The 22,966-nt window shown below is 42.3% G+C and overlaps 1 protein-coding gene across 10 annotated transcripts in view; it reads left to right on the top strand.

The window, feature by feature from the left end:
• Nucleotides 1-22,966, top strand: part of ATP11C (ATPase phospholipid transporting 11C (ATP11C blood group)) — a 186,738-nt gene that overhangs the window by 152,909 nt on the left and 10,863 nt on the right. For 5 of the 10 annotated variants that reach the window (XR_014307190.1, XR_014307191.1, XM_082717560.1 and 2 more), the window contains exons 24-29: nucleotides 8,087-8,214; nucleotides 13,818-13,953; nucleotides 16,368-16,433; nucleotides 18,628-18,731; nucleotides 22,063-22,216; nucleotides 22,336-22,402. Coding sequence is in view for 8 of the 10 variants with exons in the window: in XM_082717560.1 (XP_082573686.1) it covers nucleotides 8,087-8,214; nucleotides 13,818-13,953; nucleotides 16,368-16,433; nucleotides 18,628-18,731; nucleotides 22,063-22,216; nucleotides 22,336-22,365 (618 nt within the window). In the remaining 2 variants the exon portion in view is untranslated. The remainder of the gene's footprint in view (nucleotides 1-8,086; nucleotides 8,215-13,817; nucleotides 13,954-16,367; nucleotides 16,434-18,627; nucleotides 18,732-22,062; nucleotides 22,217-22,335; nucleotides 22,403-22,966) is intronic. The other 5 variants (XM_082717561.1, XM_082717564.1, XM_082717562.1 and 2 more) reach the window with 1 other exon arrangement.

Here is a 22,966-nt window from a genome sequence, read left to right on the forward strand (position 1 = left end):
TCAGACCCTAGTCTGTCTGGGGTCTGCTTAGGTTACCTTAGGTTACCTTAGCTGTTGAGGTTGAGGTTGAGCTGTTAAGGTTTCCGTAGGAGTTGGTCTTTGGCTTCCTCGGTTGCTCAGATGGTGGGCTCATTCATTTAATGACTATCTCTTGAGTGCCTACTGTATGCCAGGCTAAGTGCCGGGGGTATAACTGTGATCAAAACAAAGTCTTACCCCACGGAGCTTGCCATATGGTGTTGGGGGAGAGAGAGCAATCATACGAATGTCGGCTACTGATACAAGCTCTGAAGGAAGAAGTGAACCATTATCAACTGGTAGAGTATGAATGAAGAAGTCTGCTATTTTAGAGAATCTGGAAAGTTCTCTCTGACTTTGAGCAGAGATCTAAAGCAAAGGAGAGAGGAAGATGTCAGACATCTTAGAGAAAAAGTATATCGGGTAAAAAGAAGGTCTCTCTGAGGTGGTGGCTTGATGTACATTATCATTATTTTTTACTTTGGCCTTGTGCTAGTGCTAGATGTAGCGACCATTATTGCAAATATGTTTAGAGTATATAAGGTAGTCAGCCTTTTTCAGCTCAAGTCCACATCACGTGTTCTCTCCAACCCTGGAAACTGGAGGGCAAGCTACAGAGAATGTAGAAATGGAACCAGAATTCAGATTGTTTAAGCAAAAAGCAACTCTTTCTTTAGAAAAGCTAAGATAGTATTGGTCTTTTTCCATGTGAAAAGAAAACATTTGTAGCAGGTTCAATAAGAAACTATTATCAACTAAACCTGTTGTTTATTTTGAGGACATTCTGTCTCCTAATTATGCATCTAAGAATTACAATTATCTCTCATGTAACATCGAAGTGCCATAGCGGAACAAAAATAGATTGATCCTTCTTTTGTTTGACTGAAATTCAAGACTAAATTACTCACCAGGCAATCTTTGCATTTGTTGTTTTCAATCTTCTCGTTAGTGAAAGTGGAGTAGTTTCCAATGAAAATATGGTACTGTGTGCCAACAAATATGGTACTGTGTGCAACTCTCCCTTGAAAAGTAAAAAGAACAAAACACCTATTTGGGGCTTCTTTTCAATTGTAGATAATTTTTGCTGAGTTTTAATCTTTGTGGAGGAGTTAGGCTGATGGAGGAGTAGAGGGACCGAAGCATGTCTTGTCCCTTGAACACAGCTACGTAGTTATCAAATCATTCTGAACACCTAGGAAATCAATCAGAGGTCTAACAGAACAGAAACTGCAAGTCTTCAAAGCAACCAACTTTTGGAAGGTAGGAAGTGCAGAGAGTTGAATTGGGGGAGACAGTGCTGTGGTACAGTGGTGGGGAGAGAGCCTGTTTACGGACGCTGCCGCAGATTATCATGAGCAGAGGAGTGCAAAAATTGGAACTTTTAGAAGTCTGCTACAGTGGGGGATGTGCCCAGCTTAAAGGTGCTCAGGTGGCAAAGCAGGGTCGAATCCTAGAAGTGACACTGTGGTCTGAGGATCTCCTGGGTAACGAGAACAGGTGACACTGTTCCCAGGCATAGGAACATGGGGCACCTGGGGGGCTCAGTCATTAGGCATCTGCCTTCTGGCTCAGGTCATGATCCCAGGGTGCTGGGATCGAGCCCCAGGTCAGGCTCCCCACTCAGCAGGAAATCTGCTTTTCTCTCTCCCACTCCCTGCTGCTTGTGTTCCTTCTCTCACTGAGTCTCTCTCTGTCAAATAAATAAAATGTAAAGAAAAAAAAAAAGGAACATGGAAGACAGTTGAGAGCAGTGAGTCTTGGTGCTGGCTTTCTGCTCTGTTTTGCCATAAACTACGAACCCCTGCATGGTCATGACCACTCTCCTGGCAGGGGCTGGCAAACCAGCAAAAGTGTGGCAAGACCCTCCCCCAGAACAGTGCTTGTCTGTGCTGTGGTAGTCCTTAAAATTCAGAGTTTTGAAACGCAGTTATGTAGCTGAGATTAAAGATTAAAAAGCTCGGACACAGACCAGTTGAACGCAGGGTTCTGACGGAATTCAGGGACACAGGAGTGATTGACTGCGTTCTCTGAGGGCTCACTGAGGAGTGGGGGGGGGCACTTCCAGCACTGGAGTTAGGGAGTGGGGCACCACCATATTCATCCCGCCCATCAGTGCTGATAGCCTTTGGGGGGCAAAACAGCACCACCTAGTGGACTCTGGAGCTGCTTACATCAAGCCCCACCCCGCTGAACCCCAGAGGTGCATTGCCGCCAGGACAAGTCCACCTGAGAAAATCATCCCAACAGCCTGCTCCCCCAGAAGACCAGCACAAACAATGTGCTCACACCAAGTTTACTGGTCCTAGAGTGCTGCAAGCTTCAGTTCTAGGGGAAAATGGGATCTAGCTTGTTTTTTACTTTTATTACTTTTTTATTTTTTCATTTATTGTCTTATTGTTTTTCAATTCATTTTGTAAAACTCTTGATTAATTTAAAATTTGTATTTATATATACTTTATGTTTTTGCATTTGTTTACTTTAATTATTTATTTAATGTTGGGATCTAGGTTCTTTTAACAAGCAGACCAAAACATACCCAGGCTTTAGGTTTTGGGTGGGGGGAATTTTTGGTTTCGGGGGGTTTTCCTTTTTGTTGTTGTTTTTTGTTTTCTTCTTTTCTGGACAAAATGACGAGATGGAAAAATTTACCCCAAAAGAAAGAACAGAAAGTGGAACGAAGGGCTAGCGATTTAATCAAGACAGATATAAATAAGCTGTCTGAACTAGAATCTTAAGAAACGATTATAATATACTAGCTGGGCTTTAAAAACAGCATAGAAGAAACTAGAGAATCCCTTACTGTGGAGACAAAAGGACTTAAATCTAGTCAGGCTGAAATTTTTAAAATGCTCTAACTGAGATGCAGTCCCAAGTGGAGGCCATAAAAATGAGGATGGATGAAGCAGAGGAGCAAATCAGCGATAAAGAATATAAAATTATTAAAAATAATGAAGCTGAAAAGAAAGGAAAGAAAAGTAATGAACCACAAAGATAGGCTTAGGGAACTAAGTGACTTATTAAAACATAATATTCATATCATAGGAGTCCCAGAAGATGAAGAGAGAGAAAAAGGGGTAAGAGGTATATTCAAGTAAATTATAGCTGAAAACGTCCCTAATTTGGGGAAGGACACAGGCATCAAAATCCACGATGCACAGAGAACTCCCATTAAATTCAACAAAAGCGGACCATCACCAGGACATGTAATCAAATTCACAAAACAGACAAGGAAAGAATCCTGAAAGCAGCGAGGGTAGGGCGTCCACCCGTAAAGGAAGACAGCTGAGGTTCACAGCAGATCTGTTCACAGAAACTTGACAGGCCAGAAAGGAGTGGCAGGATATATTCAACATGCTGAATGGGGAAAAATATGCAGCCAAGAATTCTTTATCCAGCAAGCCTGTCATTCAGAATAGAAGGAGAGAGAAATTATTTCCCAGACAAACAAAAACTAAAGGAGTTTGTGACCACTAAATCACAAAATTTAGTGTAAGAAATTTTTTTTTAAAGATTTAATTTATTTATTTGACAGAGAGAAATTACAAGTACACTGAGAGGCAGGCAGAGAGAGAGAGAGAGAAGGAAGCAGGCTTCCTGCTGAGCAGAGAGCCCGATGTGGGACTCGATCCCAGGACCCTGAGATCATGACCTGAGCCGAAGGCAGTGGCTTAACACACTGAGCCACCCAGGCGCCCTAGTGTAAGAAATTTTAAGGGTGATTCATTGAGTGGAGGAAAAAAAATAAAAGACCAAAATCATCAAAGACTAGAAAGGAGCAGAGAATCACCAGAAGCACCACCTCCACAGCTAACACAATGGCACTGAACTGATCTCTTTGAAGGTAAATGGACTAAATGATACAATCATTTAGTATCAGAATGGATAAAGAGATCCATCTATGTTCTGCCTACCAGAGACTCATTTTAGATCTAAAGACACCCACAGATTGAAAGCAAAGGGATGGGGGCATCTGGGTGCCTCAGTTGGTTAAGCGTCCTGATTTCAGCCCAGGTCATGATTTCAGGGTCATGAGATCAAGCCCCATGTCTAGCTCCGCACTGGGCATGGAGCCAGCTTAAGATTTTCTCAAAAAAAAAAAAAAAGAAGAAGAAGAAGAAGAAAAAGAGAAAAGATTCTCTCTCTCCTTATGCCCCAACCCCCCCTCCCCCCATTTGCACACACTCTCAAAAAAAGGGGGGGCAAGTGGAGGGATGTCATGCTAATGGACATCAAAAGACAGCAAGAGTAGCCATAGTTATATCAGATAAACTAGATTTTTTTTTTTAAGATTTTAGTTATTTATCTTAGCAAATGAGAGAGCGTGGTGGGGAGGGGCAGAGGAAAGAAAGTCCCAAGTGGGCTCTGCTGATCACTGAGCCCAGCACAGGGCTCAGTCTCACGACCCTGAGATCACAACCCAAGCCGAAACCAAGAGTCGGACACTTAACCAACTGCACCACCCAGGTGCCCCAGACAAACTAGATTTTATTTTTTTATTTTATTTTATTTTTTACAAACTAGATTTTAAAACAAAGACTGTAACAAGAGATGGAAAAGGGCATTATATCAGAACTAAAGGGTCTATCCATCAAGAAGATCTAACAATTGTAAACATGCCCCTAACTTTGGAACACCCAGATATATAAATCAATTAATAACAAACATAAAGAAACTCACTGCCAGTAATAATAGTAGAGGACTTAAACACCCAATTCAGAGCAATGGACAGATCAGCTAAGCAGAAGATCAACAAGGAAGCAATGGCTTTGAATGGCATCCTCGACCAGGTGGGCTTAACAGATATGCAGAACATTTTATCCTAAAGCCACAGAATACACAGCCTTTTCCAGTGGACATGGAACATTCCCCAGAATAAATCACATACTGGGTCACAAAACAGGCCTCAGTAAGTACAAAAAGATTGAGGTCATACCGTGCATATTTTCAGACCACAATGCTATGAAACTTGGAGTCAACCGCAAGAAAATATTTGGAAGGACCACAAATACATGGAGGTTAAAGAACATCCCATTAAAGAATGAATGGGTCAACCAGGAAATTTAAAAAGAAATTTAAAAAAATACAGGGAAGCACAACCTATGGGATGCAGCAAAGGCCATCATTAACAGGGAAGTATATTGCCATACAGGCCCACCTCAAGAAGCAAGGAAAGTCTCAAATACACAACCTAACTGTATACCTAAAGGAGTTGGAAAAGGAACAGCAAAGAAAGCCTGAAGATGGCAAAAGGAGGGAAATAATAAAAATTATACCAGAAATAAATGATACAGAAACAAACACCTAACTGGTACATCAGTAGAGTATGCAACTCTTAATCTCGAGGTTGTGAGTTCAGACCCCGTCTTGAGTATAGAGATTACTTAAAAATAAAATCCTTAAAAAAAAAAAAAAAAAAGATTTGGGCTTGAATTAGGTTATTTGGGAAAAAGTTTAAGATGAGGGGGCTTGCTCTAGTTTGGGTGCTGTCAGTAAGTGAGGGGGTGATTTTATGACTAAGCATTTCAGTGTGTCTTACCAGGAGGCTTGAAAACTAGGAGGCTACCACTGTCATTTGTCAAGAAACAGCAGTCACCCCTAATTGCCAGAATAGGAATATTGGTTAATGAGATTTCGACAATATTCCTATTCTGTGTTCAGTGTGATTATGGAGGGATCATGTTTTCATCTTGATCTGTCATGTGACAGAATAACCTTGTTTGATGATGATGTTCAATGAAAATGTTCGTGTTCGACAGGAGAACATCAGTGCCTAGCTTGTGAGTGCCCAGGACAGCTTCTAGATGTCAGGGGCTGCCTTGCTTTTTCTCAGGCTATGCCTGTCCATAAAATAAGTAAAAATCCCTGCCCGCTTAGAGCTTGAAATGTAGTGTGAAGAGAGACAGTAAAAATAATAAATGTATAATGTAAGATAAAAGATGATTAGGGATGCCTGGGTGGCTCAGTAGGTTAAGCATCTACCTTCAGCTCAGGTCATGATCTCAGGGTCCTGGGATTGAGCTCCCTGTTGGGCTCTCTGCTCAGCAGGGGGTCTGCTTCTCCCTCTCCCCACCCCCCAACTCATGCACGTGCACTCATTTTCTCCCTCCAATAAATAAATAAAATGTTTACATAAAATAAAAGGTGATTAGTATTATAGGAAAATAAAAAACAAGATAACGGGAAATGTATCCATGAGGAAGGGAGTGAGTGACAAGTTAAATTAAGTTTGGTCTCTCTGAGAAGGTGACATTTGAGCTGATGTTTGTGAGTGAGGGAGTAATCCATGAGGCTCTCTAATGGAAGTGCTCCAAGCAGGGCCAACAGTCAGTTTAAAGGAAGTCCTAGAGGCGCCTGGATGGCTCAGTGGGTTAAAGGCTCTGCCTTCGGCTCAGGTCATGATCTCAAGGTCCTGGGATCAATCCCCGTACTGGGCTGTCTGCTCCGCAGGGAGCCTGCTTCCCTCTCTCTGTTCTGCCTGCTTCTCTGCCTACTCGTGATCTCTCTCTCTCTCTCTCTGTCAAATAAATAAATAAAGTATTTAAAAAAAGGAAGTCCTAAATCAGGAGTGCACCTGACATGTTGGAGGTCCAGTGAGGAAGGCATTGCTGCTGGAGTGCAGTGAGCAAGGACCAGGAGAGATCTAAGAGATTAGGCCAGACCGGAGAAGCCAGATGGGGTGGAACTGGAGAGCCACTCCTTTGTAGGAATGTTTTTTTTCTTTTAACTTTCAGAGATAAAGGAATCCACTGCAAAGTCTGAACAAAACAGTGACTTGATTTCACTTCCTTTCTGACAGAACTACTGGGGCCATTGTGTGGACTATAGATCAAGGGGAGAAGGAGGGAGCCATTTAGGAAGTTTGCAGGGTGGTGACTGGAGGTGCTGAGAAGTGATCTATCTGGTCTGAGAGGTGATCTGGTCTGGGAAGTGATCTGGTTCTGGATGTATTTGAAGGTGGAGCCAGTAAACACTTCTTAACTGCCTGGGTGCAGGTGTGAAAGAGAGAAGAGTCGAGGATGAATCCAAGATTTTGGTTCCGCTTGATCACCAAGATTTAGTTGCCCTTTCCTGAGCTGAGGAACACTTCAGGAGGCACTGGTTTGAGCGAAGGGTGGGTCAGGAGTTCAGTTCTGGATATAGGTTTGTATTTCTAAAACATTAACAAGTGGGGAACTGGATACGTGGGGACAGGTCTGGGCCAGAGATAAATGCTTGGGGATGTTCAGTGAATGGATGGAATTAAAACATGGAACTGGTGAGATGACCTAGGGAGTGACTATGAAGTTTCCAACACCGAGTGCTGGAACGTTGCAACAGAGCGCTCGGGCAGAATAAGCGACTAAGAAGAAACTGCTAGTGAGCTGGGAGAATCACTAATTTCGAAATATTTCCTGAGCACCCAGGTGGTTCCAGGCACCAAAATAGATACTGGGGTTGCAACGGTGTGGGGGCTCTTCACTGAGGTAGAGAACATGGGATAAAGCAGATTTAGGGGAAAGTTAATGAGTTTGGTTTTAGACATTTTGAGTCGCGGATGCCTGTGGGGACAGCCAGTAGAAAGGTGGAAATTTTGGTCAGGAGCCTAAGGAAGTCATGCCTGTGTACATATTTTTAGCTTTGTTTGTGCAAAGACATTTATTTAATCCTTAGTAAACGGCCACATTCAAGATCATGAATAGAACCTCGAGAAGGTGATAGTGATACTTAAAACTATGTAAGATATTAACAACAAAGCCACTATGACACAGACAAGCCACTGCCTACGTGTAGTGTTTCTGGAGGGTTCCAGGCTTATATTTAATTGGTCTTTGTTCATCGAAAAGTCTTTTGAAAATCCGTTAGTATTTGTTAGAAATAACATGTGTACATTCTGAATAAAATTCTTTGGAAAGGGAGGCTATATTAATACAATACATCACACTATGTTAATTTCTGTAGTTACCAGTGAGAGTGACCTCATTTATAGACTTCTTTTGCTATGACAACAAATGTGAAAGGGAACGGTCTTGTTTCAGCTTGTGATTTTTCCAAACACAAAAATTTGTTCTTCTGTTGTTTGTCTTTTCAGCCACTATATGATGCCGCTTACCTTACGATGTACAACATCTGCTTTACATCCTTACCCATCCTGGCCTACAGTTTACTGGAACAGCACATCAACATTGACACTCTGACCTCAGATCCCCGATTGTATATGTAAGTAGCACATGTGGTTAAAAACCATTTCAGACTTTCCAAATCCTGGGTTTCATTTCGTTCGTGGGTAGGAAGGACACAGTTGCCCACCTGATTTGATTACATGGTTCTGTTCTGAATTTTTAGCTACTTAAACCATACCATTCACTAGGAAAATGGTGTATGTCCTAGATGTAGGACCTGTCCATGAATGCGTGTGAACCTTCTAGTTCAAAGTCACTAATTCCTAAAATGAGAATCTACATTGGCATAGAGTTCTCAAGTCTCATAGGAAGATATGCTATTTTTTTAAAGGTCTTATTTATTCATGAGAGACAGAGAGAGGCAGAGGGAGATGCAAGCTCCCTGCTCAGCAGGGAGCCCCGATGTGGGACTCGATCCCAGGACCCCAATACCATGACCTGAGCTGAAGGCAGAAACTAAACCATCTGAGCCACCCAGGTGCCTGGAAGACACACTATTTTAACTACCCCCCCCCCCAAAAAGGCCACACACACAGATTTATTGTGTTGATTCCTACCTATAATGGGTTGAACTTCTATTATGTTAGACTTTCTCTTTTTTTAAAATTTTTTATTAACATATAATATATTATTAGCCCCAGGGGTATAGGTCTGTGACTCACCAGGTTTACACACTTCACAGCACTCATCATAGCACATACCCTCCCCAGTATCCATAACCCCACCACCCTCTCCCTACCCTCCTCCCCCCGGCAACCCTCAGTTTGTTTTGGGAGATTAAGAGTCTCTTATGATTTTAGACTTTCTCTTTTTTTTTAAGATTTTATGTATTTTAGAGAGTATGTGCACACGACTGAGGGCAGGGGCAGAGGGAGAGAATTCGAAGCAGACAGCATGGAGCCCAATTTGGGGCTCGATCTCATGACCCCAAGATCATGACCTGAGCCCAAACCAAAAGTTTGTTGCTTAATCAACTGAGCCACCCAGGTGCTCTGAGACTTCAGCTGCCCCAGAAGCATAGCCTCCTCTGCTTTGTCAGTGCCATTCTAGAGCTGCATTGCTGGGGCTCCTGGGTGGCTTAGTCGTTAAGTGTCTGCCTTCGGCTCAGGTCACGATCCCATCTCCCTGCTCAGTGGGGGAGCCTGCTTCTCCCTCTCCAGCACCCCCTGCTTGTGTTCTCTCTCTCTCTCTCTTGCTGTATCTCTCTGTCAAATAAACAAAATCTTTTTCAAAAAATAAATAAATTAAGCTGTATTGCTGAAGAAAATAATTAACTCATCAAGCCCTTATATCCATTTTGTGTCAGTTATAAATGGATGCTTTTGTCTGTGGACGGGGTACTTGGCCAGTTGTTTAACGTATGATTTAATTGGATTTTTATAAGTTAAGTCTGCTCCTAAGGATGAAGATGGTAATTTATAGCAGATGATAAGCATTGCCTAATAGTGGATAGCAAATGCAATAGAGACTTGGGTGGTTTATTTGTATGAAGTGAAGGTATACAAATTTAAAGGTTTTCTTTAACCAGTGTAACTCATAAAACCTATATTTAGTCATTGTTAGGCTTAACCGGCTTTATAAAATTTGTCATTATTTTAAAGATGTAAAGATTGAAAATTTCAAACATGCACAGTAGTAGCAAAAATACTATTAATAGAGTGAACTTCCCTATCCTCACTACTCAGCAAAAAATGATCAGTTCAGGGTCTGTCCTAGTTCATGAATAATCCTGTTTGCTCTATTACAGATTTCTTTTTTAATAAATACAAACATTATATAAAATAGTTATTTCAGTAAGTATCTCTTAAAGATAATGACCTAAAAATAAGAACAGTACCTTATTGTACCTAAAACTTCAACAAGCCCGTAATATTGTACATCCAGTCAATATGCTCCAGTGGACTCATTTTTTTTTCCTTTAAGATTTTTTTATTTATTCATTTGGGAGAGAGAGCACAAGTGGTGGGGAGGGGCAAAGGGAGAGGGGAAGCAGGCTCCCTGCCAAGCAAAGAGCCTGATGTGGGGCTCAATCCCAGGATCCAGAGGTCATGACCTGAGCTGAAGGCAGGCACCCAACCGGCTTAGCCACCCAGATGCCCCCAAGTTGACTCATTTCTTTTTATAACATGCTTGTTTGCATCAGAACGTAAGGTCCGTATGTTATACTTAGTTAATATGCCTCTTGAGTCTGCTTTAACCTGTAAGTTAACCTGGCACGGTTTTTGTTGACAAAACTGGGTCATTCATCTTGCGGCATTTACACCAACCTGGAGTTTGCCGATTGCACTCTTCTGGTATTAGCATGTTCTGCTTTTCCCTGCACTTGTGGCAAGGGGATAGCTAGATCTGGAGGGGAATCACAGAAGCCATGGGGGAAATCTCACAGCACATCAGCTCCCATGCACTCTTTTTTTTTTTTTTTTTAATGAGGAACCATGGCCCAGAAATGACTGACCTAAGGACACACGGTGTAACTAGAGGCCAGATCAAGATCAGAATTGAGTTCCCCTGATGACTAGCACCATGTGCTTTAGCTGCCTGGCTGTTTTCAAACCCGGAGCAGCAGTGTTTGTCTCCAGACATTGTCACAGGTGTCAGTTTCACCCTCAGTAAAACATGGATAACAGTAGCTGCCAATCCTGGTGTTCCTGTGAGGATTAAATGAGTGACTACGTGTAAAACAATTTTAAAAAGACCCTAGCCTAGAGTTTTCGGTTCGATGGGCGCTGTTCTTACTCTAACGCCCTCCTCCACATAACTTCTGGGCTGGGCTGAGGGCTCTCATACATCGAGACTGTTGAAAACCTGAAGAAAGCTGTGGAGTACCAATTATCTTAAGGGTGTCCGTGAAGTCTGAGTTAGCGAACCATGGGTATGGGCCACAGATGATTCAGTGAATTTTCTGGAGAGGGTATACTTACTCCGCCTTGGAGACACAATCTCAGCTACAATTATTCCTCTGGAAACATGAAGCCCTGATCATCCTGTGTGGCTCTCTCTGCAGCCGTAGCACTCAGTATGACGGCTGGCATCGTGCAGCATACTACCGATTTCACCTGAAGGGGACGTAGTGACTTGGGCGCTTCCCAAATACTGAAACGATCTTTTCGGATATTTTCGTGCTTTTAAGAGAAATTTAAATAGTAAACGGTCATTCCTCTATAGAGGGAAGAGGCATAGTCTGTTTCTGCTACAGCTTTAAAAGGTGAAAGAAAGGCTCCCATACACCTGCCACTTCCCATCTTAGGGAGGCGCACAGGCCTGTGTGGCGGGGTGACTGTCCCCAAGTCTTCCTTTTCTCTCATGTTCTCCTTTGTGGAGACTCTCATACTCTTGAGTTTCCAACAGCTTTGTCATTCGTTTGAGTGCGGCTAGGAAGCCTCGCATATCACCCGACATACCATGACCCCCTGCCCTTCTTCCCACGGGTGGAAGGTAGCTCCCAGAGACAGTCTAGAAAGACAGGATCCACGCCTGCCTCGGCCCAAATTCAGTGACTTGCAAAAGCCTTACGGGCCGGTGGCTGCTGGGCTCTGGCTCTCACTGCAAGAATCTTTGGGAAGGGGCGCCTGGGTGGCTCAGTGGGTTAAAAAGGCTCTGCCTTTAGCTCGGGTCATGATCTCAGGGTCCTAGGATCGAGCCCCACATCGGGCTCTCTGCTCGGCAGGGAGCCTGCTTCCCCTCTCTGCCTGCTTGTGATCTCTCTCTCCCTCTGTTAAATAAATAAATAAAATCTTTTAAAAAGAGAAAAAAAGAATCTTCGTGAAGGTGCTTTGCCTATGGCTCCCAGCTGTCTCAAGCTGGTGCCTTACCGTGTGGGGGAGTGCTTGTTTCTGAGAAGCAGGCACCTCTTTCTTTCTGCAGTTTTTCTAGGGCAAACAGCACGTTGCATTATTCGTTCCCTGAATTTCAAATTCCTTCCTGCTCCTGGAAATCCGAGTAGGTAAAAGTTACATAATGGCCATGTTTTCAGAAACCCCCACAGTGCTCAATACCAAGTGAACAAGAATCACTTACATTAATGTTATAAAGGTGTTTCTTATACAGTCAAGCCAAGAGACAGACGTCCTGTATAGTATTGGCAATGGTGTGCTGTACGAGTGCTGGCCTACCTTCCCATCAATGTTAAGAGCAACTTGAGGGGCGCCTGGCTGGCTCAGTCAGTTAAGCAGCTGACGAACCTATTTAAGATTCTCTCTCTTGGGGCGCCTGGGTGGCTCAGTGGGTTAAACCTCTGCCTTCGGCTCAGGTCATGATCTCAGGGTCCTGGGATCGAGCCCTGCACTGGGCTCTCTGCTCGGTGGGGAGCCTGCTTCCCTCCCCCCCCGCCTACTTGTAATCTCTTTCTCTGTCAAATAAATAAATAAAATATTTTAAAAAATAAAAAGGATTTTCTCTCTTTCTCTCTCCCCACCATTGCCCCCACCACACTTTCTTTAAAAAAAAAAAAAAAAGAGCAATTTGAAATAGAAGCCCAAAGAATTCCCAGCACAAACCCATCTTCTTTCTGCAGCTCTGCTCCATTCGAATGAAGTCGCCATATTTAATGCTCTGACTTGTGCCAAGAAGATTGTGTTATTTTCACAGATTTTGAAGTTTGGACCCACCTACTATTTATGAAAACATGACTATCCAGCTTGAAACATTTGACTCAGTTGAAAAACTATAAAGGGTACCCTGAGACCTAAAAAAAGGTTATATTCCCAGGAAGAAACCTTGATTAAAAGAACTACCTTAGCTGGGGCGCCTGGGTGGCTCAGTGGATTAAGCCGCTGCCTTCGGCTCAGGTCATGATCTCAGGGTCCTGGGATCGAGTCCCGCCTCGGGCTCTCTGCTCATCAGGGAGCCTGCTTCCTCCTCTCTCTCTCTCTCTCTCTCTCTGCCTGCCTCTCTGCCTACTTGTGATCTTTCTCTGTCAAATAAATAAATAAAATCTAAAAAAAAAAAAAAAAAAAAAAAAGAACTACCTTAGCAAATTGTAGTTGGAAAGGCCGTGGTAGGTCGGGTCCATCTATGGCGTGCGCTGGCGCACCCCCTAACAGATTGAACTCAGGCGTGCTCCTACACTAGTGTTGTGAAGCTTACCGCACGTTAGAGTCACTGGGGAGCTTCCAGAACAACCCCAGTGCCCTGCTTACACCTCATGCTGGTTAAATCAGAAGGAGAATGGGAGTCAGGCATCCGTGTTTTTAAAGATCCCCAAGTGATTCCAGTGTGCACCATAGTCTGGGAACCATTATGATAAGTTTTGGGGGGCTCATTATTTATCAATGGGACTGACAAAGTCCCATTGCTTTTTTTGTGGGTAGAAATGGACAATATAAATAAAACTCTAAAGTCAGCTTACTGACATATAAGAAGTACTCAGTAAGTGGGAGCTGATGGTTTTTGATGATACTATTGTTGTCGGTGGCCAGGATTTTAAACTTAGTGCTTTGACTGCTTACTCGATGCCTTACTTCCAAGGCAATTGCACGGAGACGAACGTGTGGCTGCGGATGGCCCTCCAGTCCTCAGGGACGCCTCGCTTCATTATAACAGGGTCACACCTGTGTGCACTTTGGGCATTTCACCGGGTCTTTAAATAGACAGCCTATGGAGATTCATTAACCTGTGGTTTCTTTTCCCATTTCTCAATAGGAAAATTTCTGGCAATGCCATGCTACAGCTGGGACCCTTCTTATACTGGACGTTTCTAGCTGCATTTGAAGGGACAGTGTTCTTCTTTGGGACTTACTTTCTTTTTCAGACTTCATCCCTGGAAGAAAATGCAAAGGTAAAAAAAAATACTTCATTACATCCTGGTATTGTAAGCATGACTTGTTCTTTCTCTCTAGGCACTGGATTTATCATACACATAATCTCACTGTAATCATTTTGTAAACTTTTTATTGAGGTACGGTATTTAGTTCTCAGAACTTTTTTAGAACAATAGAAGTATTGAAGTAAGAAACCACTTCCCGTGTGCATGGCTAACTAGAGAGCTTATGTGCAAACCTTCTAGAAGCTTAGCTCGGCTGTAATTTTTAATAGATGAACAGAGTTCTTAGGACTTCAGAATTTAGACCCCTATACTTTGCCCTTTTTTTTATTTTAAAGATTTTGTTTATTTATTTGATAGAGATCACAAGTAGGCAGAGAGGCAGGCAGAGAGAGAGGGGGAAGCAGGCTCCCCACTGAGCAGAGAGCCCGATGTGGGGCTCAATCCCAGGCCCCGGGGATCATGATGTTGAACCCAAGGCAGAGGCTTTAACCCACTGAGCCAACCAGGCGCCCCTCCTTTTTTTTTTTTTTTTTTTTAAAGTACACTCTACCCTCCAACGTGGGGCTTGAATTGAGTACCCCAAGATCAAGAGTCGCATGGTCTACTGACTGAGCCAGTCAGGTGCCCCAAGACTTTTCCTGTTTTAGAAGTCTGGCCCCACTCACTTCCTATTAATAGTGGCCTTTCGTGCTTGGAGTTGAAGGGCTAGCTACCATATCTTTGTAGTGTTTTGTCGCTCTCGGCCCGCAAGAACGACTCGGAGACTAATGAACAGCCAATCATATTCAGTCCCTTACAGCTCTTAGAGTAGGCCTCCTGTACCGGCTCCCGACAGTGTTTGCCTGATAGTTAAAGGGATTGGATTCCCTTCTCTTCCTCCTTCCCTTCCACATAGGAGCATAGTGTTTTCCAGAAACACTGCACTCATCCTTATCAGTGCCTTCTGAGCAAGCAACTGCCCAAGTCAGCACGTGCCGTGGGATGCTGTTTCCCCAGGCTGCATCCTGGGAGAGCACCGCTGTCGGGGCAAGGTCTTGCCACGGGCATGTGGAGAGACTCGAGCCCACCGCTTCACCCACTGCATTCTTCACTATTTCTGGGCTTCCTGTTTAATACTTACTCATTCTTTATCATTATAACATGAAGCAAAGCTAAGTTTCAAGAGTGATTTACTGAGTACAGTAACTCTGTCCAGAAGCAACACAGTTAACATCTGCTACAGAAGTAATAGACCCGATGAATGTGAATACTTCAGAATTAGGTACTACAGTCCAAAACCTTTCTGAATTGGACTAACACAAGTCAGTTTAATATGAATCCCTTAAAATTATTAATCGCTGGGCATGCCTGGTTGACTCAGTCAGTAGAGCATGTGACTCTTGATCTCGGGTTGTGAATTCACGCTCCCTCGTTGGGCACTGGGCATAGAGGTTACTTTAAAAATCTCAAAGTATTAATCCCCGAGTAACTGTGGATAAAACACAGCTGTGGTTTAGAGTAGGAGCACATCACAGCGGACAAGGGGAGGACCCTGTTTAGTCTGCAGGCAGGCCCCTTCCGCCTCCCAAGTCAGCCTTGCCCGTCGGCAAGAAGGGATTAGATTCTGTGATTTCTTGGATCCCTTTAGCTTTATGGCTGCTCCTGTGACTTTCACGTTTTACTTTATTTTTATTTGGCACCTAAATGATAAAGAGCTGACGATTTCTTAACAAGAGTTTGCTGCAGCAAAAATGACAGAGCAGAAGGACTGTCAGCGATGAAATGTAACATCGTGTATGAGTTGATCAAATCCTTCTTTTCGCTTCTGTTAATTTTTTATTATTTTTTAAAGACTTTTTACATCTCATTTTCTGTTTTAATGTTATGCATTCAGATCTTGACAGCATTTGGTAAGCATGTGTGCCATTCATTGCCACAGTTACAGACTTGTACGTGCTCTCTGCTTTTCTCTGATGTGCACATGCTGACAGCTCTAATAGTCACCGCCAAAAAATTAGACTGTTTTTAAAATGTGAGTCCGTTTGTCTACAGATTAGTCCTCATTTGAGAGCTTTAGTTCTTTATTACTGAGGAAGCCCATATCAGAGTCTTGAGAGACATGAATCATTCAAATGACTTGTTTTGATGAACATTACTGTTATGGAATCGGGGTTTTTTTCTGCCTTTATTACACCAGTGTGTTCCCTGTTTGCTATTACATGGAGGAATGGAAGTAAACCCTACCAACCGCAAGTGCATTGTAGCTATCCAAGAAAGTTGAGGGTCACGATAAATAAAATCCAATATTTTGGCCTGATCTTTTGATCAGCTATTTCACTAAACATTTTATACCCAAATCTTTAGTGGTTACAGCCAAGATTAAATTTGCCTTTTTTATTTTCAGGCTTGTGTATTCATGGTACATATAATTGTTGACTGTTTTTCAGGTATATGGAAACTGGACTTTTGGAACCATTGTTTTTACAGTCTTAGTATTCACTGTAACTCTGAAGGTTAGATTTTTATTTATTCAAATATATTTCACGCCATTTTTGTGATTCTTTCTGTTCTCTTTTTTGTCTTCTCTTTACTTGTATTGCAAGTTGTTATTCAAGTCTGAATACTTACTGGAATATGTATGATACTAGATATTTAGACATGTGTATGCTGTTCATGGTCCATTTCTTTCCAGAAGATTGTCTGTCCTCTTTGTTTCCGTTTTTAAAAAACTCGTACACTATAGTTATGTTGAAAATCTGTTCCTTTTTTCTTCAAGACAGTAAAAGTAGTAGATAAACAGGCTCTCACTGTGTGTGTGTTTCCATGTTAAATACTTGAATAGTTTTTAAGATGATCTGTTTACAAACACCAGGCCTTAAAGGAATGGGAGTACTTAAGACAGTTGAATAGGTATCCATGAGCAAGGTATGCGTGCATAAGAGCTCAGTGGTGATGAAATTTTATATAATGTATTTATCACTGAAACTTACCCATATTAGTGATGAAATGCATAACAACTTACAGCAGGTAACATACATAAATCATTGGCCTTAGCTCGCAGCCATGTAATACACTCTGAAGCCTTGCTGAATTCTACCCTTGAGACTTACGAGTTGGGACTCTCTTATACTTGAAAGCATAATCAAATTCTTTTGATGATAATTGCAGTAATAAACACCTCACGTGGGATCCAAGAATGAGTACATGAATTCCACAATGCCCAGTGGTCAAAACTAGAATTCCAGAAGTGTGCTTGACAAAGAGCCTCTAATCATTTCCCCCTCTAAGTTTTTATTCCTGATTCATTTCTCATACCAAATAGAACTAACATATGTTTGCATTTTTCATCTACTATTTCAGTAATATTGTAGGGCTGCAAAAGAAAATGTTACCATTCGTCTCCATTTAGCCACTTACTAGCTGCTATTTTGGGGCAAGTGACTTCGTTTCTCAGTACCCTCGTTTCTTCTTCTGTGATGTGGAGATAAAAGTAGTACCTTCCTCTCTTAGATTTTTGGTGGGAAGTCAATTAGTGAATACACATAAAGCATTCAGAGTGATGTCTGGCACATAGAAAGTGATCAGAACAACAGGATCACGATTTGAAACAGAAGCCTGCCCACCTTTGTTTCTCCTGGTTTTGCATACGGCCCTAGGGCTCCCAAGTGGCCTTCGTGGTTAAAGTTGGCCTTACTGTAGCATCTTTCTGTGTCTCTCAAAACACATTCACTCTCTCATCTTTGGATGGGTATTATCGTGACCTTCTCCCTAGCAGTGCAGAGGTGGGAATTCAGGCCTGGTCTACATTAACAATGTTCTCAGCATTCTGTTTATGAACACAGAAGTTAGAACAAGGGAGTCAAGGACCAGGGTGTCAGAAAAAGCAAAAAAAAAAAAAAAAAAAAAAAAACAGGGAGACACCGCCTCCTCTTCAAAAATGAAATGCCCGTGGCCCCGAAATTGTAAACAAGCAGAACAGACCATACTTTTTATTTTTAGATTGCATTTAAAAAATCCCAGGTACCACAGTCTAAAGAAACACTCAGCCTGGGCAGAAACATGGGGGGATTAAAATCTAAGGCAACTGAGAATGTTATTTATTTAATGGATTAGATAAGGGCTTTGCAGTTGAAGGACACACGACATAGCCAGGCCCATGATTCGTTGCTACATGGTGCCAGCGTGTGGGGCCCTTTGCATTTAATAATCCCCATCTGTTGTGTTTGAGCTGTTGACACTCCTTTGTGTAGTTCGTCTGTTCTTCCCAACTAACCCTTCCCTCTCCCGCTGCTCTTCAGTATACCTGCCTCCACCAGCCAGGCCTTGTCCTTTGATCATCCGCTTTCTGGCCACTGCCACCCAAGGACTTGGGGCTCCAGGCCGAGCCTGTTATAGTACCTGGATGCCTGCCCTTCCTTCAGCAGTGAGGCAGCACAGCCTCACACCTACCTGCTGCTTGCTTGACCAGACCTCCAAGCCTGTCCTTTTGGGACTACAGGCCTTGGGGCAGAACCTAGCTCATTCTTACCCTAGCCCTTTGAAAAGTCTCAATTCTGTTCTTCTTTTACTTTCCCTCTCTTCTAGTTGCCTGGCCCAAGTGAGGTCTCCCATAGGTGCCCTACTATATGCAGTTCTCAGTAGCATAGTGTGTTTACTCCTGGTGTAGCTGGTGCCTGTCATGAAATCTCCTGTGTTGTATCTTTTCAGCTCGCCTTGGATACTCGTTTCTGGACATGGATAAATCACTTTGTGATTTGGGGCTCTTTAGCCTTCTATGTATTTTTCTCATTCTTCTGGGGAGGAATTATTTGGTAAGCAGCTGTACGTGTGTGAGTAGTATGTGAAATAACAAAGTAGATGTCCGTATGTGTACATTGTCTATGCAAACATTCATTCAACTTTGAGAGTGTTAATTGTACAAGACGGCAGGTCTTCAGTATTAATGGGATGGAAGTTAATTTCAGGTAAGATTTCAAATGCAAGTATATCAAGTTACACGAGTTATTCAAAAGCCCTCCTTTCTGGTAGCCCCTGTCCAGATCTTTCCACTTGAAGGTATGTAAACCTCTGTCTGTACAGTGCTAGCATGCCCTTCCATGGGGTTTCCAGTGGAAATATCCTCTGAAGTTTCTAGAGGAGACCATGGCGGTAGATACACTATTAGCCATTTGGATTCCGTTCTCTCTTCATGGTATATCACTGTCAATCTTGTCACTATATTTGTACTCAAGGTTAAGAATATATACTACTTAATATTCAGAGGCTTATATCTTAAAATCCCATCTTACTGTTTTGGGTGGGGGTAAAGGCAGACTCTGCAGTGTGGCCTTAAAGTTGATTGAGTTCATCTTTGTTCAGATGTTTCTCCAGAATCTGCCGTGTGTGAGGCACTCTGGGAAACCAAGATAATAGACAGCAAATAGACTGTACCCCTCCCTCCAGGAGATGAGGATACAGGGTGAGAGACACAGAGCTGTGATTGGGAGAGTTAAAAGGAATGAGAATAGGTTAGATGGTCGTCTCCTTCTCTTATTCCCAAACGCCTGTATTTTGGGTTTTTTTGTTTGTTTGTTTTGTTTTTAAAAGATTTTATTTATTTATTTATTTGACAGACAGAGATCACAAGTAGGCAGAGAGGCAGGCAGAGAGAGAGTGGGAAGCAGGCTCCCTGCTGAGCAGAGAGCCCGATGCGGGGCTCGATCCCAGGACCCTGGGACCATGACCTGAGCCGAAGGCAGAGGCCTTAACCCACTGAGCCACCCAGGTGCCCCCGCCTATATTTTGTTTTTAAAGATCATAGATGTTCTCGTGAATCAGTGGGTTCTAACAAGGAAGCAAGCAGTAGAGAGCATGGCTAGGGGAAGCCATAGGGTGAGATTCTGGGAGTGTTATTTTCTCACTGGTTTGAGCAACACACATACAAAACATTCCACGTTATCCGTGTTTGTTGTCCCTTGAGACCTAATTAGAAAAAATGCTTACTGTTTTGAAAAGCTTTTAAAATAAGCCTTCAGAAATAAAAATATGAAATGCCTCATCACTTAAGCAGTTCCAGAAAGTGTAATCACACATGTATTGGGCACCTACAGAGGTAATTACTGAAGCAGTGAGGCTGACAGAAGTCTCTGTTTTCTTTAATAATATGCAAGTTAATCAAAGTTGATTAACCAAATGTCGTATATAGTTGTAACTCTGCCCAGAGCACCATAGTTCTGTCTATAAATCTGTGTAATCAGCATCTGAACTCCTGCAAAATTTCCACAAGAATGTTTCTAGCAGACTAGTTTCTCTTACCACAGACTATTCCTTATTGATTAAAATAAATGCTTCAAATGATTAGGACATTGTTACACCTGTTTCTAGTCATTAGTGATACTGACTAAAAATGAAATACATCTATTTTTATTTTGTTGCCTGTAGTGCTATCCTTAAGTAGAGCTGAGTTGAGCTACTACATGAATAAGAAATTACAGAACAGCCCCCAAAATGTGACCAGAAACGGTCTGAGACTTCAGCCAAATGCTGGTTTCAGCTAATATCTCTGGACACATTGAGCCCTGAGGCTTTGTGACACACGCCTCTGGGGTTCAGCAGTGAGAATGATAATTTCTGAGCTCCAAACCCAATCCACGAACACTATCTTGTGTTTTTTCCTTTTCCCCCTGTAAAACACCGTAGGTGTCAGTATATGGAAAAATTGAGAGCTACAGGGCAGGGAAAACAAACAAACAAAAAAGGAAAAGAAAAATTAGAGCTGTTAATCACAGAGTATTGTGAGACTTTGAGGAGTAGTACTATTAGTTGTCTACTGAACCCTTATTATGGTCAGTTAACTGCCTAGAAAGTAAGTCAGGGTGCTCTTCATAATTAGAGTGAGGGTAGAGTTCTGCAGAATTCTCTTTTCGGTGGTAGGGACCCTGGAAAGCCTTTTTAGCCCAGGCCTGCTAGAATTCTCCATCTCACCGTTCTGCTCACTTCCTGTGCCACACTGCGGTCCCCATACACCTAGAGCCAAAAGCTTAATTCTATTATGTTATATAAGAGTGCACAAACATCAATTTTTTTTAAACGAGAAACCAGTTTATCTTCAGTGAGCCCAACAGGTAATCTAATAAATGAGACAACCAGCTATCTGCCTAGAGCTCCTGATCCAAGGAGAGCCTGTTGTGCGGCCCAACCCCAGTCCGTCACTTCACACTTCCTCCCCCTCTGCTTCCAACAACATTGAACCTAGTTAGGCTCTCTGCAGAGAGCTCGGGGAGGCCGGCCGGGCTGCTCTGTGGCCGCCAAACCGGTGAGTGGTTGACTTAGAATGAAATCCCACATCAGAACGAGGGAGTCCTGGGGCGCCTGGGTGGCTCAGTGGGTTAAGCCGCTGCCTTCGGCTCAGGTCATGATCTCGGGGTCCTGGGATCGAGTCCCGCATCGGGCTCTCTGCTCAGCAGGGAGCCTGCTTCCTCCTCCTCTCTCTCTCTCTGCCTACTTGTGATCTCTCTCTGTCAAATAAACAAATAAAATCTTTAAAAAAAAAAAAAAAAAAACGAGGGAGTCCTAGATTTCTGGACTCCAAGACTTAATGTCCTATTAGCATAACTCCTCTGCCAACCTACTTGGCACACACTGGGTACCGAGTGTATATTTTAGGATAAGAATGGTAGAGAGAGCAGCTCAACGGCCCTATCTGTCTTGATGTAGAGTTTGGGGGGGCGTGTAGCATATAAAATGTCTTCTAAATTTCTGAATGTAGAGCACAGTCCATTCTCATATTAACAAAACAGCTGAGGAAATAAAATGCTTATTAGCATAAAAATCACTGTTCTTGACTGTCTTTGAAGCTCCAGTATTTTCTAACGCAAATACATATTCTCCCGTTGCCAGTTTTAAAGTTGATTGCTTGGTTGTTTTCAAGTGAGATGCGTTTTACTGTCCTTCTTCCCCTTTAATTATCATTCCTTTTTTCCCCTAAACATTTAGTAAATGAAATCTGTTCAGTACTTTTGGGATATTCTTAAAGAAAATTATTTCTATTGATGTGTGTCATTAGAAGAGTCCTTTAAATACAAAAGATAGTTTCAATGACACATCTGTGTCCTATGACAGGAACTAATTTCTTTTCCATTGTGTGTTTTCTTTCCACTCTAGGCCTTTTCTCAAACAACAGAGAATGTATTTCGTATTTGCTCAAATGCTGTCTTCTGTATCTACATGGTTGGCCATAGTTCTTCTCATATTTATCAGCCTTTTCCCTGAGATTCTCCTGATAGTATTAAAGAATGTAAGAAGAAGAAGTGCCAGGGTAAGAACTAAGTTTATATTGTAAGTTGATGTTTGGAAGGGGCTTCAGTATCTGCCGTGGACTAAAAATTTTGTTTAGAGATTTGCGTTAGTTACAGCATGTTAAACCCCTCCTTACAGGTTCATCACTTAATTTCCTCTTCTGCATAAAAAAGTATAGTAAAAACTTCGTTATCCAATGCAGGTGGTAAGTAGATTCCTTAATAGTGTTCTATGTGACCTGTAGCGATCCATATGGAGCATTTTATATGCTCCATATGGAGTTCTAAGTGGAAAAAATGGGGTGTTTTTTTTTTTTAGCCTAGAATTTTCACACCAGGAATTTCCACACCAACATTCCAGCTTTAACCTTAGAAATTTCCCTGTGGGTTGTTTGCAGATACTTTTTTTTCAGTTGATAATCCCAATTTGCTTCTTTCAAACCTTTCCCCTTCCTTTAATTATAGTGCTGCTTAATCTCTGTGTTGCTTCTAGCCCTGTCTGTCCAGCAGTATATTTGAACCAAAGAGAATTCCCCGGATGTAATTTCTGCATCCTTAAGCTTCCTGAACACACTTGTAAAAATTAAGATAGTTTTATGAGTGTGTTTTTCTTTTTGCTGCTTAAATTATAGATTTCTTGTGGGAATGAGAAGTTATTACCCTCTGCCAGCCTAATTGTCTGATACCTTTTAAACATTTCTAAAAAGTCTTTAAAGTGAAAGGGGTTGATTAGCTTGGAAGAGGGAACTTCTGGCAAATTTTAACCAACA

The sequence above is a fragment of the Mustela nivalis genome (assembly GCF_964662115.1).
Source record: "Mustela nivalis genome assembly, chromosome: X".
NCBI lineage: Eukaryota > Metazoa > Chordata > Mammalia > Carnivora > Mustelidae > Mustela > Mustela nivalis.